This window comes from Pezoporus flaviventris, unplaced genomic scaffold (genome assembly GCF_033815535.1).
Source record: "Pezoporus flaviventris isolate CSIRO_AGI_PZ_B2104156 unplaced genomic scaffold, CSIRO_AGI_Pfla_v1 ptg000001l, whole genome shotgun sequence".
In the NCBI taxonomy this organism is placed as follows: Eukaryota; Metazoa; Chordata; class Aves; order Psittaciformes; family Psittacidae; genus Pezoporus; species Pezoporus flaviventris.
In genome coordinates, this window is record NW_026892549.1 from 27,284,525 (window position 1) to 27,301,934 (window position 17,410).

Here is a 17,410-nt window from a genome sequence, read left to right on the forward strand (position 1 = left end):
AGACTGTACTTTGGAAAAAATAAAATCAACCAATTGGTTCAATAATCCCTTGCCTCATTAAGCACTTTGGTCAAAGTGAAGAAGAGAGGAGGAAGAGCTTTCTCCAACAGAAATACAAATAAAAAAACCCTATTATGAAGTAATAATCAGAATTTATTTTCAAAACTGACAATTAAATACAACCATACCGCCTTTTCTTTAAAATGAGAATTCCCAAGAGGTTTGAAAGGCATGAACAACTTGATTTTAGGTTGGCTTCTGTTACCACCATTTTAATAAGAAACATTAGGGGCTGGACTTCAGCTCAATCCTCACCATATCCGTCAGCTTACTTTGTGATAAACTTCACTTTTAGAAAGCAAACAAACCTAAACCACACACATGCTACCCGATACCTGGAAATATTTAACATTCAAGAGTAACAAAAAACCTCTGGAAAAGTCACAGCAAGAGGAATGGGAACATTGCCTCATCTTAGCATGAGATTTAGGGCCGCTGCAATCCGTGTGATAACTGGAAAGTTATGGGCCATGCATCTAAACCTGACTGATAGAAGCCAAGCATAAACTATTCTAATTGATAAGAATAAGGTGCATTAAAGTCTGATTTACATGACTAATACGTATATGCAAACATGGCTGGTAGGAGTATATATAAATCCTTCTCCATGAGGATCTGCAGACTCCTGAGGCATTAGACTGATACATGGAAGATTCCCTTATATTCCAGTAAAATTAAGCTTTGCCATGTCTTGTAAAAAGGCTTTAGGAAAAACATATTCAAAAGGCAAAATAGTCACTACACCAAGTACTTAGATGACATTAAAAGCCAATGAAACTTGGTCATCACCCTGCCACTGGACCTCCAAAAACTTCTGGGGAATTAAATAAAATTCAAAGCATAGAGATGAAGCATCTTGACAGGTTCTGTGATCTTTAAGGACTATTTTGGCTTCATTTTGTTTTAAATATATGACATTGCATATCAACAGTCAAATTCTGTAAGAGACACTCCACTGTAAGACAGGCTGTAGGGGGATTTTGGTGTCTGTCAATATGGTAACGTCCTACACAAGATTTTCTAATGAAAAGCTTACTTCTGGTTGCATTTACATGTTTCAAACAAACTAGGAATTAATATCACACATTTCTATAAAATTGACACAGTAATAAAAAGCAATAAACATCAACCATTTAAAATCCTTCTTTCCTATCATCCTTTTTCCTTAAAAAAAAAAAACAAAAAAAAAAAACACCTACTCCATGATATTTACAATATTTTCCCCTAACAAAATATCTCTTTGGCACATAAAGGATTAGCTAAATAAAACAGCCATCCTCCCCTTCAAAACACATGGGAAAACAAAGCTATTTACAGGTCTCCTTTTGCTTGCCAATTTCCAATCTCTAAATCATGATTAAGACCAAAAAAAACCAAAAACAAACAAAAAAAAAACCAAAAACAAAAAAAAGGCAAACAACAACAAAAAAAAAAACAAACAGAACACACACAAAACCCCCCCAAACATTTAGCTGCTGATTTCTATTGTTTGAGAGAATACTCAATATCAATTTCTCATAGCAGCATTTCAACAAACGGTTGTGGTTTTCTGTTAGGCAGGTAACATAAACAAGAACATTCAGGAACACACTGATCTAAACATCCCCCAAATCCCTCACATTTACACACAAAGACCATAGATATTCTTACCTCCTCATTTTCTAATAAATCCATGACCAAAAAAAAAAGTCCTTATAGATTCTGCTGGAGAAATACTTGAAAAACAGCAGTGGCCAAGAATAAAAGGAAATTCAACTTGGCTTTTCATTTTTTAAATAATAGTTCAGAGTCCCCAGCTGGTTCCCTTAAGCTTTCATCATTAAGAAACAAAGATTCAATTAGCTATTGTTTTGCTAGATAGCATGAGTGATCTTTCTTCCTATGTGAATATAAAAACTTGCAATGAAAATGCACTCCTCTCCTGCAAAGGGTCAGAACTTCTCAAATACTCTTCCTGCCCCAGATGATTATTAGTTTTGCAAAGTTTTTCTTTTCCTTCTGGTGGCACTGCTAGCCCTGCTGCAGCAGAAAGATCTCAAATTTGTCTGGTTTTATTATAAAGCGATTAATGGTCACAGTGAACAGAAAAATAGATTTCATGAAGTCCGAAGCAAATGAAAAGGCCATCTCCAGGGGAAATTTTAAAAAGTGAACAAGAGAAAGGTAGATTTTGCATTAATTGTGACTAAATTCAAGTATTTTTTCAACAGATCCTAAGACAACTCAGGGAATCACTACAGACCAAGGGGTTTAGAACTCTTTTAGAAATGGTTTACTCCCTGCCAATCCATTATACAGTGCAACAATAACAATGAGTCTTCCTGACATCAGCTAACGAAAATGAAAAATTAAAATACAAAAGGGATTAAACACTGGAACATTAGTAACAAACCTTTTCCTAGGCAACGGCGGTCGCGAGTCCTGTGATTTTGTGTCTGATGTTTAGATTACCTCATATTTAACAACGCCTGATTAAAGCTTTTAATACCGCTGAATCTTCTATAAGAGCTTTTTCTTCTGGGATTCCCTGATTTCAAACCTAACTGAGCACCTGCTGCTGCTGCTGGGTTGATTCTTTGCTGTCTAATAGCTTGCAACTGAGTTCACAGTGCAATCTTCCACACTGCTGGAATTTTGAGATCTCTTGTACTGACCACCCTTTTTTTTTTTAATTAACAGAAAAGGCTTGAGGCCTCTGCCATATCGGACTGATTCAAAATTGATCAACAAGATCACCATTATTTAGAACACAAGCAGACTGACAGATGACCTCACACACACAGAGTGCAATCACAGGTGCTGTATTTTTTCAGCAACCAAGTAAAATTCAACGCAAACTGAAAAACTCAATCCCTGTGTGTCTACATGTAGACAGCTCATTCTGTAAACATAGTTACGCGTGTTTCAGTCCGAGGTTATATGTAGCCTCTACAGTCCCTCTATGCAGTCTAAAGATTGAGAACTTGGCATATGCCTAAATTTTGCAGGGTAGGAGGTGATATTGTTTCATGACCTTCTGTGAGATGGATGGTATTAGGCTCTGTTGCTAAAAAGTGCCTCATGCAGATGTTTCTTCACATCGGGCATACCTTTTTGTGGCAAGATTCAAAATCAGGAGTAATTCTGAGTATCCTAAAAAGGCTATAAATTCTCCAATTCCTTCCCTATGACTACTCATTTACATCTAGATTTCAAGCGACCATGAACTCATTGAAAGTTACACTGCTACATCAGTTCTTGCAGAATTTGTGAAAAAGTTGGCAATAAAGTTTTCATCTTTATTACTATCAACCCAATCCAGATTCTTTAACTTAAGAAAGTAGATCTCAGTCTAGAAAACAAAATTCCTTCTCTCCTTCCCCTCAGTTATGAAGCTTTTAGTTAATTTTTACACTGTATTTTTAAATGTACTGCAATGAATTTGCAGAGCTAGTGAAATGAAGACCTTCTATCACCTTCACTGCATGAGGTAAGCCCATAAAGTGGAGACACTCACTGCTAACTTTGTAGTTTTCTCTCTTACTACTTAAGTCTAATAAGAATTTTCTCCACCACAGCATGTTATAAACCATCAACTGATCTGATTCAACTGTCTGAAGAGGCCCTAAATGTCATATTGTTCTCTGATATAAATTCAAGATTTCTGTTATTGCTAGTTTGCTAATTTTCTGTTACTGTTGCACAGCAGAAGTTACTAAACCAGATCCAAAGGCAACTGGCTAAATTATAGTAAACCAAACAGAAAAGAGGACAGTCTGAGATTCCACAAAAAAAAAAAAACACTTCTATCCTTCAGTGGTATTACTGCCATCACACCAATGTAATGACTTCCCGCAGCCAGTCGATGGTTACTAAGAGGGTGGCTGCACTTGCTAAACTCACTTGTCTCTGGGGTTCTGACCCCTTCTGATGCCATGATTCAGAAGTCTGTTCCTTTCTGATGGTATAAATAGGATTTTAGAGAAAGAAAAGTACCTTATAAAGCCACTAATTAGCCAATAATCTAAAGTGTCCCTCTTTCTTTGCCTCCCACCCTTCTTACTGCAAGGCTGCCCTTGTTATTCCCATTTTAATACCATAATGTATAGTTTCACTTAATTACAGCTTGTCCAGACTTCCATAGCTGCACAAGATGGGAATGAATAAAAGATACAAACCACCACAGACTCCCACAGATGTTACTTTATACAGCAGAGACAGAGCATATCACTAAATATTGCTTGCTAAAGGAATAGTGCACTTTGGTCATCAGAACTATCATTTGGAGTCAAATATCTCCATTCCAAACTATTTTCTTTTTATAAAATCTGATAAGCTCATATATATTTTCATATAAGGCAATCATAACACAGCATCCTTAATGCAGAGCAACAGGGAAGATCTTCACTCAAAATTAAAGCACACTGCTGTTCCTTCAGCCAACAGGATTTCTATTACTCCAGAAGTGCCCTGTGGGGTATCCAGTTAGGTGTTGGTGATCAGGCTGTGCTGACTTAAGAATACAATGCCAGAATTTGACCTTTAATTATTCTTCCACAGCAAGGGGGATGCATATTCCTACTGACAAAAATAAATGGAAGAAAGACTTCTTTCCTGTAAAGATTCTGTCATTTGAAGGATAAAGGGAAGTGTTGGTTCTAGTTAATGGCTTATTTCTTTCTTAACAAAGTTCTCTTGATGTTATAATATAGATTTCTGGAAGACAAGATGTATCTTAATTCCTGTTAATGGCAATGTCAAATATTAATATCAGTGGGCCAAAGCAAAATTACTTTCAAAATTACTGAGGAGTTGCATTAGGACAAATGAGATCTCTTACTTCTGGTCTGTTATGCAAAGAAGGCATTTTGTATTTCAGGGACTGAATAGTTCTTGGTCTTTTGATATAAACATAACATCCATTCTTTCACAGCGGTTTCTCTATTTCCCTCACTCTGCACGGGTGTTTTCCAGACGATATTTTGCTCATGGTATAAGCAAATGGTGGCCAGAGGCAGACCAGAGGAAATCATAATCACATTGAAAATTAAATTCGAGCCAGCCATAGTATATACCAGAGCTGGATTACTATCCTGAGTTCCCAAGTTCTCTTCCACATCTGCTGCATGACAGCTGAAGGTTTATCAAGCCAAAGGTTCAATTCTTACTGATGGATGAGATAGGCTGGTGAGAAGGTGCCCAGGAAGGTTATGGAGCTGATACGCTTGAGCGATATCATCCAGCACATACAGGACAACCAGGCTGTCGTGGTTTAAAACCAGGCAGAACTCCTTCACCCACTGCCCCCCACCCCCCTTCTTGCCCTCCCCCTACTCCTGGAGGGATGGAGAAGAGAATCAAGAAGAATGCAACTCCCACGGGTTGAGATAAGAACAGTTTAGTAACTAAGGTATAACACAAATCACTGCTGCTACCACCGATAATAATAACGATAAAGGAAATAACAAGGGAAGAGAATACAACACCTCACCACCAGCCCACCAATAACTCACCCCCCCCAGCCCGACCAAGCACGGACCGATACTTCCTCCAACCCCGCAGTCTCCCAGCCCTTCCAGCTAACTCCCAGTTACATCCTGGGCATGACATGCTGTGATATGGAATACCTCTTTGGCTAGCTTGGGTCAGGTGTCCTGTCTCTGCTTCCTCCCAGCTTCCCCTCCTCCCTGGCAGAGCATGAGGCTCACAAAGTCCTTGGCCAAACCAAAACATCAGGCTGAAAGTCAAAACACAGTACTGCACCAGCTACCAAGAAGGAGAAAAATGACTACTACTGCTGAACCCAGGACACAGGTGATCAAGTCCAACTAGCATGGGTTTATGAAAGGCAGGTCCTGCTTGACTAACCTGATCTTCTTTCACAGGTTGATCTGCTTAGTAGATGAGGGAAAAGCTCTGGCTGTTGTCTACCCGGAATTTAGAAGGGTCTTCGACACCATTTCCTAAAGAATTCTCCTGAGAAACTGGCTGCTCATGGCTTGGAGGGATGTACTCTTCACTGTGTGAAAAACTGGCTGGATGGCCAAGCCTAAAGCGTGGTAGTGAATGGAGTTAAATCCAGTTGGCAGCCAGTCGCAAGTGTTATTTCCCAGGAACAAATTGCACAAGGGAAGGTTTAGACTGAATATTAGGAGAACATTCTTTACCAAAAAGGTTCTCAAGTAGGCAAGTCATTGAGTCACCATCCCTTGAGGTATTAAAAAGATTTGCAGATGTGGCAATTAGGGACATGATTTAGTGGTTGACTTCCCAGTGCTAAGTTAACGGTTGGACTTGATGATGATCTTGAAGGTCTTTTCCAACCTAAATGATTCCATGAAATGGGGACTGTCAACAGTTCCTGACTCTGTAAGACCTTCCAATTTAATGAACTGAAATATTTCCTCCAAATAGCGTTACAATATCTATGTTTCCATCCAGAGCTCTCCCATGACAAAGAATAATCAATGAAATTACTGCAAGGAATGCCTTCACTCAATTTTTTTCTCTGTTTTGAAGCCCTCCACAATTTTTCCATATGATTTTGTTAGACTATTTGGGTCTTGATTACTAAAACAAGAGATACAAAACCAAAATATCCAGTTTTAAAAAAGATCTCCATAGGTGTCAGTGCTCCCCAGTAATGAGACTAATCCTATTTATTCAATTTTTACACAAAAATAATGTACCATTTAAACAAACACTGTAACATGATGAATATTAAATCACTCTCTAATGGAACTCAGGCATCCAGATTATATTCCTAATGGGCTCCGACTCTGAATAATCCAAGCTGTGAGGCCTTTTTTCCTCTGCTTTTTATTTAATTTTTCATAGCCTAATGATGCATTTTCCTTCTGAAGTGATTGACGTAAGCCTTAAAACAACTTTAAGAGCAACAAGCCTAAACATAGAACATAGATCCAGAAGGCATAAAAGGCCTGCACAGACAATTAAAGGAAAAAATGTGTCACCTTTGCACACCTCTGGACAGGAAGGGAACTTCACACAGCTGTAGACAGCTAGGCAGACATAAAAATGAGATTCAGAACGCTATGAAATCGACAATACCTAGTTTATAGTTACACAAATATCTTAATGGTCAATCACTCCCCATGTCTCTGCAATTTTTATGCAATGGAAAAAGCACAGCTACCTTATCTTGTAGGATAAGGTGATAAACTGTAAATCACTCAGATACTATGATAAAAGAATCTCACTAAACAGTTTCATGTAAAGTCATAAAGGTAATGTATAGCACAGCATTGACTAAGTGTACAACTTAGGGTTCTGCTCTGAGACCAGACAACTCCAAGTCCTTTGATATCTGAATGGTTGAGGAATTCTCCACATTTCACACTGACTAGTTCCTGAAGAGAAGGAGCATTGAGATAGAAACTTCTACAGTACAAATTCCAAGAGTGTACTGACAGGAATTCACATTTCTTCATTTTCTACTGTTTCCTGATTTAATAGCCTCCTACGTAACTTATCTGTGTTTGCATTCACCTCCACACGAAAAATCAGTCAAGCTTTGCTTAGCCTTCTTGATCACTGGCCCTTTTTATTTTCAGCTAAGGAAAAGTATCTTGCTTTCCTGCTTGCTATCACAAAATAAAAGATTATCTTGCATTTCCATGAGGGCTACAAGAATGGCCCTTCTGTATGTTTTAATTCACAGTATGAATGATATTTATTTCATATTCCACAAATATCACTGCAGTACAGAATATTTACAGTTTTGTCTTGTGAGGAAAAAAAAACAAACAGGAGGAAGGAAGGAAAAAAGAAAAAACGCAACTATGACTTTACATTTAAATGCAACCTGGACTGCATCGATCAGATCTTTCCAATTCCCGGATGCTGAATAAAAAGCTGGTTCTGCCTAACTAATTATGCTACATTATACACACACAAAACTTCAGTAGTTTACTGTTTTGCAAATACATGCATATATCACAAGCATATGAATACTGTGCAGGAATGCTAATAGCACATATTTATTGGCACCTACACGATATATAGAAAACCACTTTAACCCTCAGGACCCTATAGAAACTACATCCCATGCCATATTTTTCCTCTAGAAAGATTTTAGTCATTTTACATTCATTGTGGTCCTCAAGATTAATCCCTTCTATGAAAACAATGACTAATAATGCTTTCTCTTCTCTAACATACTCAAGTCACAATGTTTTTCAAAGCAGAGGAGAAACAAAAAGAATCATTCAGAGTACATTCATTCATTGTTTATCATTGATCAGCAGAGAAAAGGAATAGTCCTGGACAAAGAACTATCACCAGCCTATGGAAAGGCTGCTGAAGAAAGCCAGCAAAGCCACAACAAAGCTTAACCATAAGAAAAAAAAAATAAATAAAACACAGTATCTAAATACAAGAAGCGTGAGAAGGAGAAGGAATAGGATTTCTGTCTTAAGGAAGACAAAGCACAGATAGAAAGCCACACCAAATGTTAACTGGGTAAAATAAAAAAGAAACCATTTCCACTCAGAAAGGAAACCAAAGAATTCTTGCTCAGCTGCATCAGAAAGATTAGTAGGCGGGACTGGGCAAAGGCAATAGGGAGCAGAGGAAATATGTTTCCTTAATTCCATATATGAGCTCATACATACAATTACACACAAGCATATACACATGTGTATGTAAATATACATATACTCCTTTACCATTGCCTTGAAAACCATATATAAATATTTATGTTGGTGTGTGTATATGAATTCTCTCCCTCCCTACCAGTTTCCATGAAAGACAATAGAGACTGGGAACTTATTCACCAAAGTTTATTGCACACTGAGATATCTGAATACTTTTTCTCAGAATGTTACTGCCTGAAGCCCCACATTCATCCTCCAGGACAGACTTCAATCCTTCTGCAGTTCAATTTCCAGCTATGCATTTATTGATGAATGGATATAAACATTCATTCTCTAACAAATATGAACTAAAGAGAATCTCTTCTAGAATTAGTTCCTTGGATTCCCTGTTCAAGTACACCAAATCATCCTTACATTTCTCCTTGCCATTTTCACATGCCTGAACAAACAGTTTAGCCTTATGCCATGGCTTGAAAAGTCAATAGATTGAAAATATCATCAGTCAGGGAAAGGAAGTCCAAGAACTTCGGACCTTTTGCAGATGACATCTACAATTTTCAAAAGCCTCTCTGTTCAAAATGAATTAATTTGCACCCTCTGGTTCCAGGCTGCTGAAGTTTGCACTTTCTTTAGACAGTGTGTGCTGCATTATGAAATATTTCTCTGTTTCACAATATAAAAGAGAAAAAACAGAGTCACCAATAGCCACTAGTTTCCGCAAAGTTGGGCCTGGAGTGTTCACTAAAATATTACAATGAGTTGAAAAAGAGAAAGTAAGGAATGCACAATGAGTGCTTTCAGGACTGGATTAATAATCACTTCCGATCAGATGACTGACCTGAAAAACTGGTGGAAAACTGCTTCTAATAAAGCCTTTGTTTTTTTCATGACCATCCACTCAGATATCTACTTTTGAAAACTTTTAATATAAACTGATTTTAAAAATAACTCTCCTGAATAAAGAATTCAAAGCTTCTGTTTTCAAAGTGTCACTCCACAGCTTTTTGAATTTGACAAAATACTTTTCAAACTATTTGAAAGGTCACAATCATTTCCTTATCTTGCCTTGAATTTACAAGCAAGGTAAGTTGCCTGAAACTGCCCAACCTATTTGTCAAAAGATCTGTGACTGGCTTCTAATACCACTGAACTGCCAGGTAGACTATGACAGCACTTATTCAGAATAAAGGCTTTATCATAACTTTAAGATCATTTGTATATCCTATCAGGCCTTGCCCTGAATATGATGCCCTGCCTAGTGAATAGCTTTTATGGGAAACAATCTCTGCCCACCACTCTCATACCCTGGTAGAAATTATGGGGGGGTTAGAGAGGGAGAAGCCTTATATCTGCTACTGGCACAGTTACTCACATACCTTAAAAATAAAAGTACTAAAATTAATTTATAAGTAATAATTTGAAGTAAATTGACTTTCTTTAATTACATTTAGTGTTATATACTGTGATGCATTACTAAATAAAAAAAACCTACAAAAAATGACAAAAATCTATGCTTAATTTAAGCAGGCCAATTACTCTAAGTGCTGCTACAGTCAGAAAAGAGATTCAAGGATAAACACAGGAACACACAATGCTATTTCTTCAACAGCTTTCATATCAAATTCAGTGTGAAATTCAAATGGTCAATTTTTTTTTTTTCCTCTACACCATATTATCACAAACTCCCAATGGGATTGAAGAACTTGGCTGATTTCTTTCTTTCCTGGCATTCTCTGCAGCAGCAGTGATAATTACATACTATGTTATAAGAAACACTCTTTTCATGGGAAAGTCTTCATTTTTTCCAAGTAGAAATTAAATATTTTATATTTGTCTGAAGTCTAGACATCCAGTATCCCTAGTTACACAAGAATAACTAGGTAGTGCAGAATTTTTATAGAATAAATGCTCAGAGGATTCTGTTCCTTAATGGATGAAAAGGTGCTTAGGCCGAGTCTATTCATCCCTTTATCATCTTACACAGCAGCACCAGTGGCAAAGATTACAGAACCACAGAATACAAGGTTGGAAAACCTGGTCCAACCTTCCCTGACAAAAGCACACTCTAGACAAGTTGGCCCAGCACCTTGTTGAGGTGAATCTTAAATTATTTAACAGTGGGGAATCCACCACTTCTCTGAGGATATTATTCCAGTGGCTGATTGCTCTTTCTGGTGGTGTCAAAACTCCTGAACAGACATCTGCCAATGCATGTGCAACTGGTTCACCACATCTTAAGCACCAAATTCCCCGTACTGGCATTAAACAAAGCATTCTCACTGGAAAATACTGTAGAGAAATGTGGCAGCCCTAGTCATGCAGAACTGGTTGCCTGACAGCTGCAATAATGATGCAGAAAGCAGAAGATAAGTTACACTGACAAAATTGAAAGAAATATTAAAGACAATAAAAAAAGTAAAACAGGTAAAATGGAGCACCTCCCGTGCGAAGACAGGCTGGGAAAAATGGGGCTGTTCAGCCTGGAGAAAATAAGGCTGTGTGGAGACCTCATAGCAGCCTTCCAGTATCTGAAGGGGGCCTATAAGGATTCTGGGGAGGGACTCTTCATTAGGGACTGTAGTGATGGAACAAGGGCTAATGAGTTCAAAGTTAAACAGGAGTAGCTTAAGTTAGATATAAGGAAGAAGTTCTTTACTGTGAGTGTGGTGAGGCACTGGAATGGGTTGCCCAAGGAATGTGTGAATGCTCCATCCCTGGCAGCATTCAAGGCCAGGCTGGAGAGACCTTTGGGTGACATGGTTTAGTGTGAGGTGTCACTGCCCACGGCAGGGGAGGTTGAACTAGATGATCTTAAGCTCCTTTTCAACCCTGTTTTATGATTCTATGATGAAAGTAGCTTATGTGAAAATGTTTTACTCTGCTTTTATTGTGACAGACAATGCTTCACATCATAACTAATTTGCAGTTACACATGGACTGGGTGAAGCACACATTTCTCAATTTTTATTACCATATTCCTTTGCAAACTAAATAGTTGCAAGAGCAGTCACCTGTACAAATCGATCTTTACAAAGGAGACAATATTCCAGGACCGACAGATAGTTATAAAACTATTAAGACCAGAATACCTGTAATTCCCAATCAAGTGTGCGGCCCTTGACAGGTAGGACTCAAAACTGTCACATAATTATTGTAAGAAACAAAATGTATGAAACTCAGCATATTGAAAAATCAAGATCTTTTTACATAGCACAATTCAAAATTAACGTGGCATCAATTATCATAAAGAAAAAATCTCTAATCGTAAAAAATAAAATCATTTATAAATGAATACATGGTGGGTTTGGCTTTTTTCCAGGTACTTACAAAGTTCCATAGATAGATTTAAAAGGTTCAATATTCTTTCAAAGTTTCTTCAGTAAAAATTTTTTATAACACTTTTCTTAACCAGATAGCACTCACTTATTGACACCAAAAATTAAGAATAAAATATTACAGCTCCTTTTCATACATCTAGTTTCGCTTTCACTGACAAAATGGAGTCATTAGAAAAAAAGAAAAACACAAAAAAAAAAACAACAGAAAACAAACAAACAAAACACCAACCAAAAAACCTATCTTATGTTTTGTAATATGGGCATGTGCACATGTACGCAGGAAACCAGAGAGACTCAATATAACTACAAAGTGCTTTTCAACAGGAAGATTAAACTAATGAAAATAAAGCTATTACATTTGCTTTCAAAAATATGACTTGGTATTCATCACTGTTTTCACTTTCACATCCAGCCTCCAAAATCCTTCTCAAATCTTTCCTCTAACCGTACACCGGTTTATTTACCCACCCTAGAAGCACACTTTCAACTGTTTATTACCCAACTGTATCTTACTGTGGGCAGCACCCACTGCTTTTAACATATACTAACTTTAGAGCTTGGTAAGATTATTTACAAAACTTGTCATGCTACCAATTTTTGTGTCAGAAAATGTGATTACTGATGCTTCTACATCCAAGAGGTCAGCAAAATAAAACTTTACACTTCCCAGCAGACCCTTACACACTGATGCAATGTATGTAGAGGCACAAAAGATGCTCCTGTAGCAATTCATAACACATCAGAACAACTGAAGAGAAATCAATTTGGATGACAAAAATGATGATGATTAGGATGACACAGATCTAATTTCCGTTGCAGGTTCTTTAACGGGTTAGTAGACCTAGTTCCACAGAGCACCATCTGACAGCCATTGACAAACATAGAATCAACTTGGTGTTTTCCCCAGAAAATTAGTGTCAGATACCACAATTGAGCATGGCATTTTTATAACGACATTTAAAGTAAAATAATGTATCTATCATGACCATGGTCCCTTGAGCGCTTACTGTTATTGCCATATTCCTGACTGTGCCACTTAATTCTGCTGTCTAAAGAATTTCTACAGAAATTTCAAACACCAGGTCAGTCACACTGGGAGGAAAGTTTTACTTTCCATTTCATACATGGGAAAAGCAAGCATATACAGGGACTAGAGAGGCTTCTCAAGATGGTACGGCATGGCAGTGACAGAAAGAGGGATCAGACTGTCTCATTCTGGCCTTGAGCTCCATCAGCTCTGCAACACGTCAGCAAGACAGGAGACTTATCTATGACTTGAATTGCTATAGTGCCTAGTCATCATTTTTGTATCAGGCAGCAGTCTCATTAGTAGAAAGCTCCTTTTATATATCAAGTGGAATAAATTTCCACGCATCCTCTGAAATTACGCACAAACCGTGAGAGAAACAGCAAAACAAGGGTTGAGTCAGGAAGATGCAGTATGACATCAACCCTTATCTTTTCTTATGCAAATACAGAACTATATGGTTATGTGTCAACTGAACTTTCCCCCACTGGTACTGGTCAGTGCAACAGCATATAATCAAGAAGAGTCTGAATACTGTAAAAATTAAGTCTGAGGTCTTTGAAAGGTCACTTCTCCAGAACCAAGCTATTACTCATCCTTGCAGTTATGTATTTCTTTACCACAAGTGACACAATCTAAAAGCTGGTTTCACATTAGGTGGAACACCACAGCTTTTACCCTGTTTCTACCATTTCCAGTTAGCAATTGTTTTCTTTAAAACTTCAGCAACTTTCCTGCAAAACCTCTCAATTTCTTGTTGCAGAATTTGAGATATTTTACTGGAAAGGACCATATTCTTTCACTGAAGTTGTGCATACAGATTTCTTTCTGTAAAGTAAGTGTTAGGAGTGTAAAACAATGTGTATTTTATCATAAGTATAATATTCACTGTTCCTGCCCATGGCAGGGGGGTTGGAACTAGATGACCTTTAAGGTCCATTCCAACCCTAACTATTTTATGCATTGATGATTCAGGGGCTTGTAAGGCTGTTCAGTGACTGCTCCGTATTTTTAATTGCCAAGTCTGTTACTTTTCTTTAGTTTAGCCAGTGCGGCAATTATAATCCAAAAATGCATGTCTGCTAAGGGACAAGTAATTCCTGAGGTGAACAATTTTTGGTTCCAGTTTAAAACAGCACTACTATAAACATGGGACTTCTTTAAATTGTGCCATGTTTATTCTGTTTTTAGAAAACTTGACAGTATCCACAAGGAGGACACTAAGGCATTGGCTGGTTTTTAAGAGATCAGCAGATGGAGAAATTAGAACATTACTCAAGGAAATAGTATATTTTCCAGATAAATATATCCAGACAGCAGGTAAAGAAGGACCATTTATTACAGCAAACCACAGAAGCTCAGTGCTGGAAACCCTCTGCAATCACAAACATGTATTCTTTAAATTAACTGCTTCTTTATGACTGGAAATGTGTAAGCATGGTTCTGCTGAAGCTAGATAACGAGGGCAATGGGCATGCACTGGGAGCCAGGCTGCTGTTCTTGAGCACAGCACGCAATCTCCTGGGACCTAGATTATTTAACCCTTCTTCACCAATGCCTACCCAGAGTTTGCAAGGTTCAGTTGGTTTCATTACAGAAAATCCTCACACCAAATTCTTATGAAAAAAAAAACAAAAAAAACCATCTATTGGAATGGGTATAAGATGGTTGTCACATCCAAGAGGAAGAAAGGAAACAGTACTTAGGCAGCTGCAGTACACAATGCACTCTCAGCTGGAAGGAACAGAACACCTGTGGCAATTTTCCATCCCCTTTTAGTGTCTTACTGATGTGGACTGAAGGTCAGTCTGTGTTAAATGGAAAAGATAAATTTATCATAACTGACTTTACACAGTATTTGAATTAAGGGTTTCAGGATTTGGTACTGAGATGTTAACTCTTTGCAGAAAAAGGCAAAGACACAGATGCACTGCTGGAACTGGTGATACCACAGTTCAGTAACCAGGTTTGCTACCAAGGAAAATGGGTAAACAGGAGTTTATACATAGAACATCTGGGGTATTACCAGGGCTAGGATTCCCAACCCAGAGGTTGAAAGATCCCTAACTCAAACAGTCCTGGAAGTTTAAGGCTACAAATCAGCAGGCTGAAAACAACAGTAACTATAAAAAGAATGGTTGTAAAGCATCCATTTAAGATCTTTTTCTTTTTTTTCATTCTTGGAAATAACTCTTAGAATAATTTTAACTTTTTAAACCCAATCCTCTGCTACTTAACAACTTTCTTAGTGCTATCAGAAGGCCACCAAAAGAATACTTACCACATAGCTTGTGGTTTTTGCTTTCAATTCACTGGTCAAGCATTACATAGGACAGTAATTACACGGCAGTTTATTTGCTCGCTTGCTAAATTTTTGACTGAGAAGGCATCACGGCAGCCTTCTCATGCATAAAATAATTCTATAGAATTAAAGGATGCTACAGTTTCAGTTGATTTCCCACTTAAAATCACCCTCATCATGTTTGGTCCACCTGTCAAAGAAACAGCAGTGACATCTCTAACAACTGAGAATAGAAAGCTGTACCCAAGACTTTCAGAACTCATCCAAGCTTAGGAGTCCGTTTTTTTGTTATTGTTGCTGTTGTTGTTCAGTTGGTTGGGTTTTGTTGTTTGAGTTGTTGGTTTTTTTTTTTAACCAGGAGTAGCCAAACCTCAAAACCAAAGATGTTATTTCTCTCTGATTCACCACTGAAAATCTATCATTATAGGAGATGAATGCAAATATGAATCTTCTGCAATTGTGGAAGACTAGATACAAGATCCAAACTACATGCACAGATACACGTAAGATTATTTTTCCAACTGCAATTTAACCTAGTCGCCTTTCTTTGTATTCTGTTCATAATAAGTCACCAACACCAAAAGCTACTCATCACATTTTAAACCAAAAGTGTCTGCAGGGTCTTAAAATATACTGTAGAACATTTATTTTCCCCATTACATCTTTTTACCTTACATCTATTGTAGATCCTACACCCTAAGATGCGAGTCCTGAGAATACGACAGAATTACATCTATGGAACAGTGTTCGTATCAGTTGAGCTGGTGGAAGGGGTGAAATAAAAATGAAATTATACACACAATTCCCTTTCACTGTAAGAGCTTGGCACAATGAAAGATTTTTTCCATTCATTTTTTACACCCATCATAATTTGCTTGGGCAGAAACTCCTTTTCCTCAAGTTCCACCCCAAAGTAAAAATTTTGCTGAAGGAAATGCCTTAGATATAGGGAAAATATTAACTCAACCTTTGGTTTAATGCCAGGAAGTATATCACTGTGAAATTTAGCCCAAATGGAGAACAGTGTGAGGAAGCATGTGAAAAAAGAAACTGTAAATAGTTATTATGAAAATTAATTTTTAAAGAGAATGGTACTCAGCTTTGATAGAAAGTGTTTTCTGGGAATGGGTAGAGGCCATGTTGAACTTCCTTGCACAGCTGTGACCCCTGCCAATCAATGTCAACACTTCATTAATATTTTACTGAAAAAGTGTGAGATGATTCAAACTTCAGCTGTCTTGGTAGGTGTTGCTAAGCAACTTTGCTGCTTGCCTGAGAACTAGTTTTCACAGCAACCTTTCCTTGAAACCAAAGACCTGCATCCACTTGAAACACTTTCCCCTTTGTCAATGAAGGACCCAGAAAGCTATATCCCACCTCTTCCATTATATTTTCCTCCCCATGTCCCCGTTAAGAAGAAACCAATTTAACAGCATCTGAAATTCTCCACTTTACTTACCATAATCACTGTCATAAAATACTATGAATTTCTGCCACCGCAGCTCAGTGACCAGTTTCAGCATAACGTCATTGAGGCGGACCGGCGGTCGGGCAGCCAGCGTGTACTCCTCCTCCTCCAGGCTGGGGTTCAGGTGGCAGGCTGTGCGTGGGGAGCCTCCTGTGTTGCGCTGTACAAAAAGGTGTGGAATGTGCATGGCATCTGTCAGGGACTGCAGGGCATTGGCCGAGGCACAACCAGTGGATGTCACTAAGGCTAAGATCCCCAGAGTCATCAGATCACAGGCTGGAGAAGACAAGAAATAAAGGAGGGTTAGAACAAGCTCAACAATTCCTTTTACAAACTTAGATGCTAAGAAGGGAACAAGACAGGCAATTAGCACAGAGCTGAAATTATTTCTATCACAGTATCAGCTGAAGCCTTTCAGAGTCAGGTCCTGTACCTTTACGGAAGGAGACAGTATCTGCAATCTGTATTGATAAGACAGAGGACATGTAACATTACTGCTGTCATTTATTCAGACAGGAGCCAGTGTGGACAGAGATTATAGCCCTTGCTTCAGGCCATTCCTGGGGGAAGCAGGAACTGAGCTCCTGTCTTTTAAAACCCACTTCACTGCTTCTACTTCTT

The 17,410-nt window shown here is 38.0% G+C and overlaps 1 protein-coding gene across 3 annotated transcripts in view; it reads right to left on the reverse strand.

Annotated features, from left to right (window-relative positions):
* The window catches only part of GRID1 (glutamate ionotropic receptor delta type subunit 1), a 596,456-nt gene that overhangs the window by 300,437 nt on the left and 278,609 nt on the right, over nucleotides 1-17,410 (reverse strand). For all 3 annotated transcript variants that reach the window (XM_061449455.1, XM_061449436.1, XM_061449445.1), the window contains exon 3: nucleotides 16,781-17,065. In XM_061449455.1, coding sequence (XP_061305439.1) covers nucleotides 16,781-17,065 — 285 coding nt within the window. The remainder of the gene's footprint in view (nucleotides 1-16,780; nucleotides 17,066-17,410) is intronic.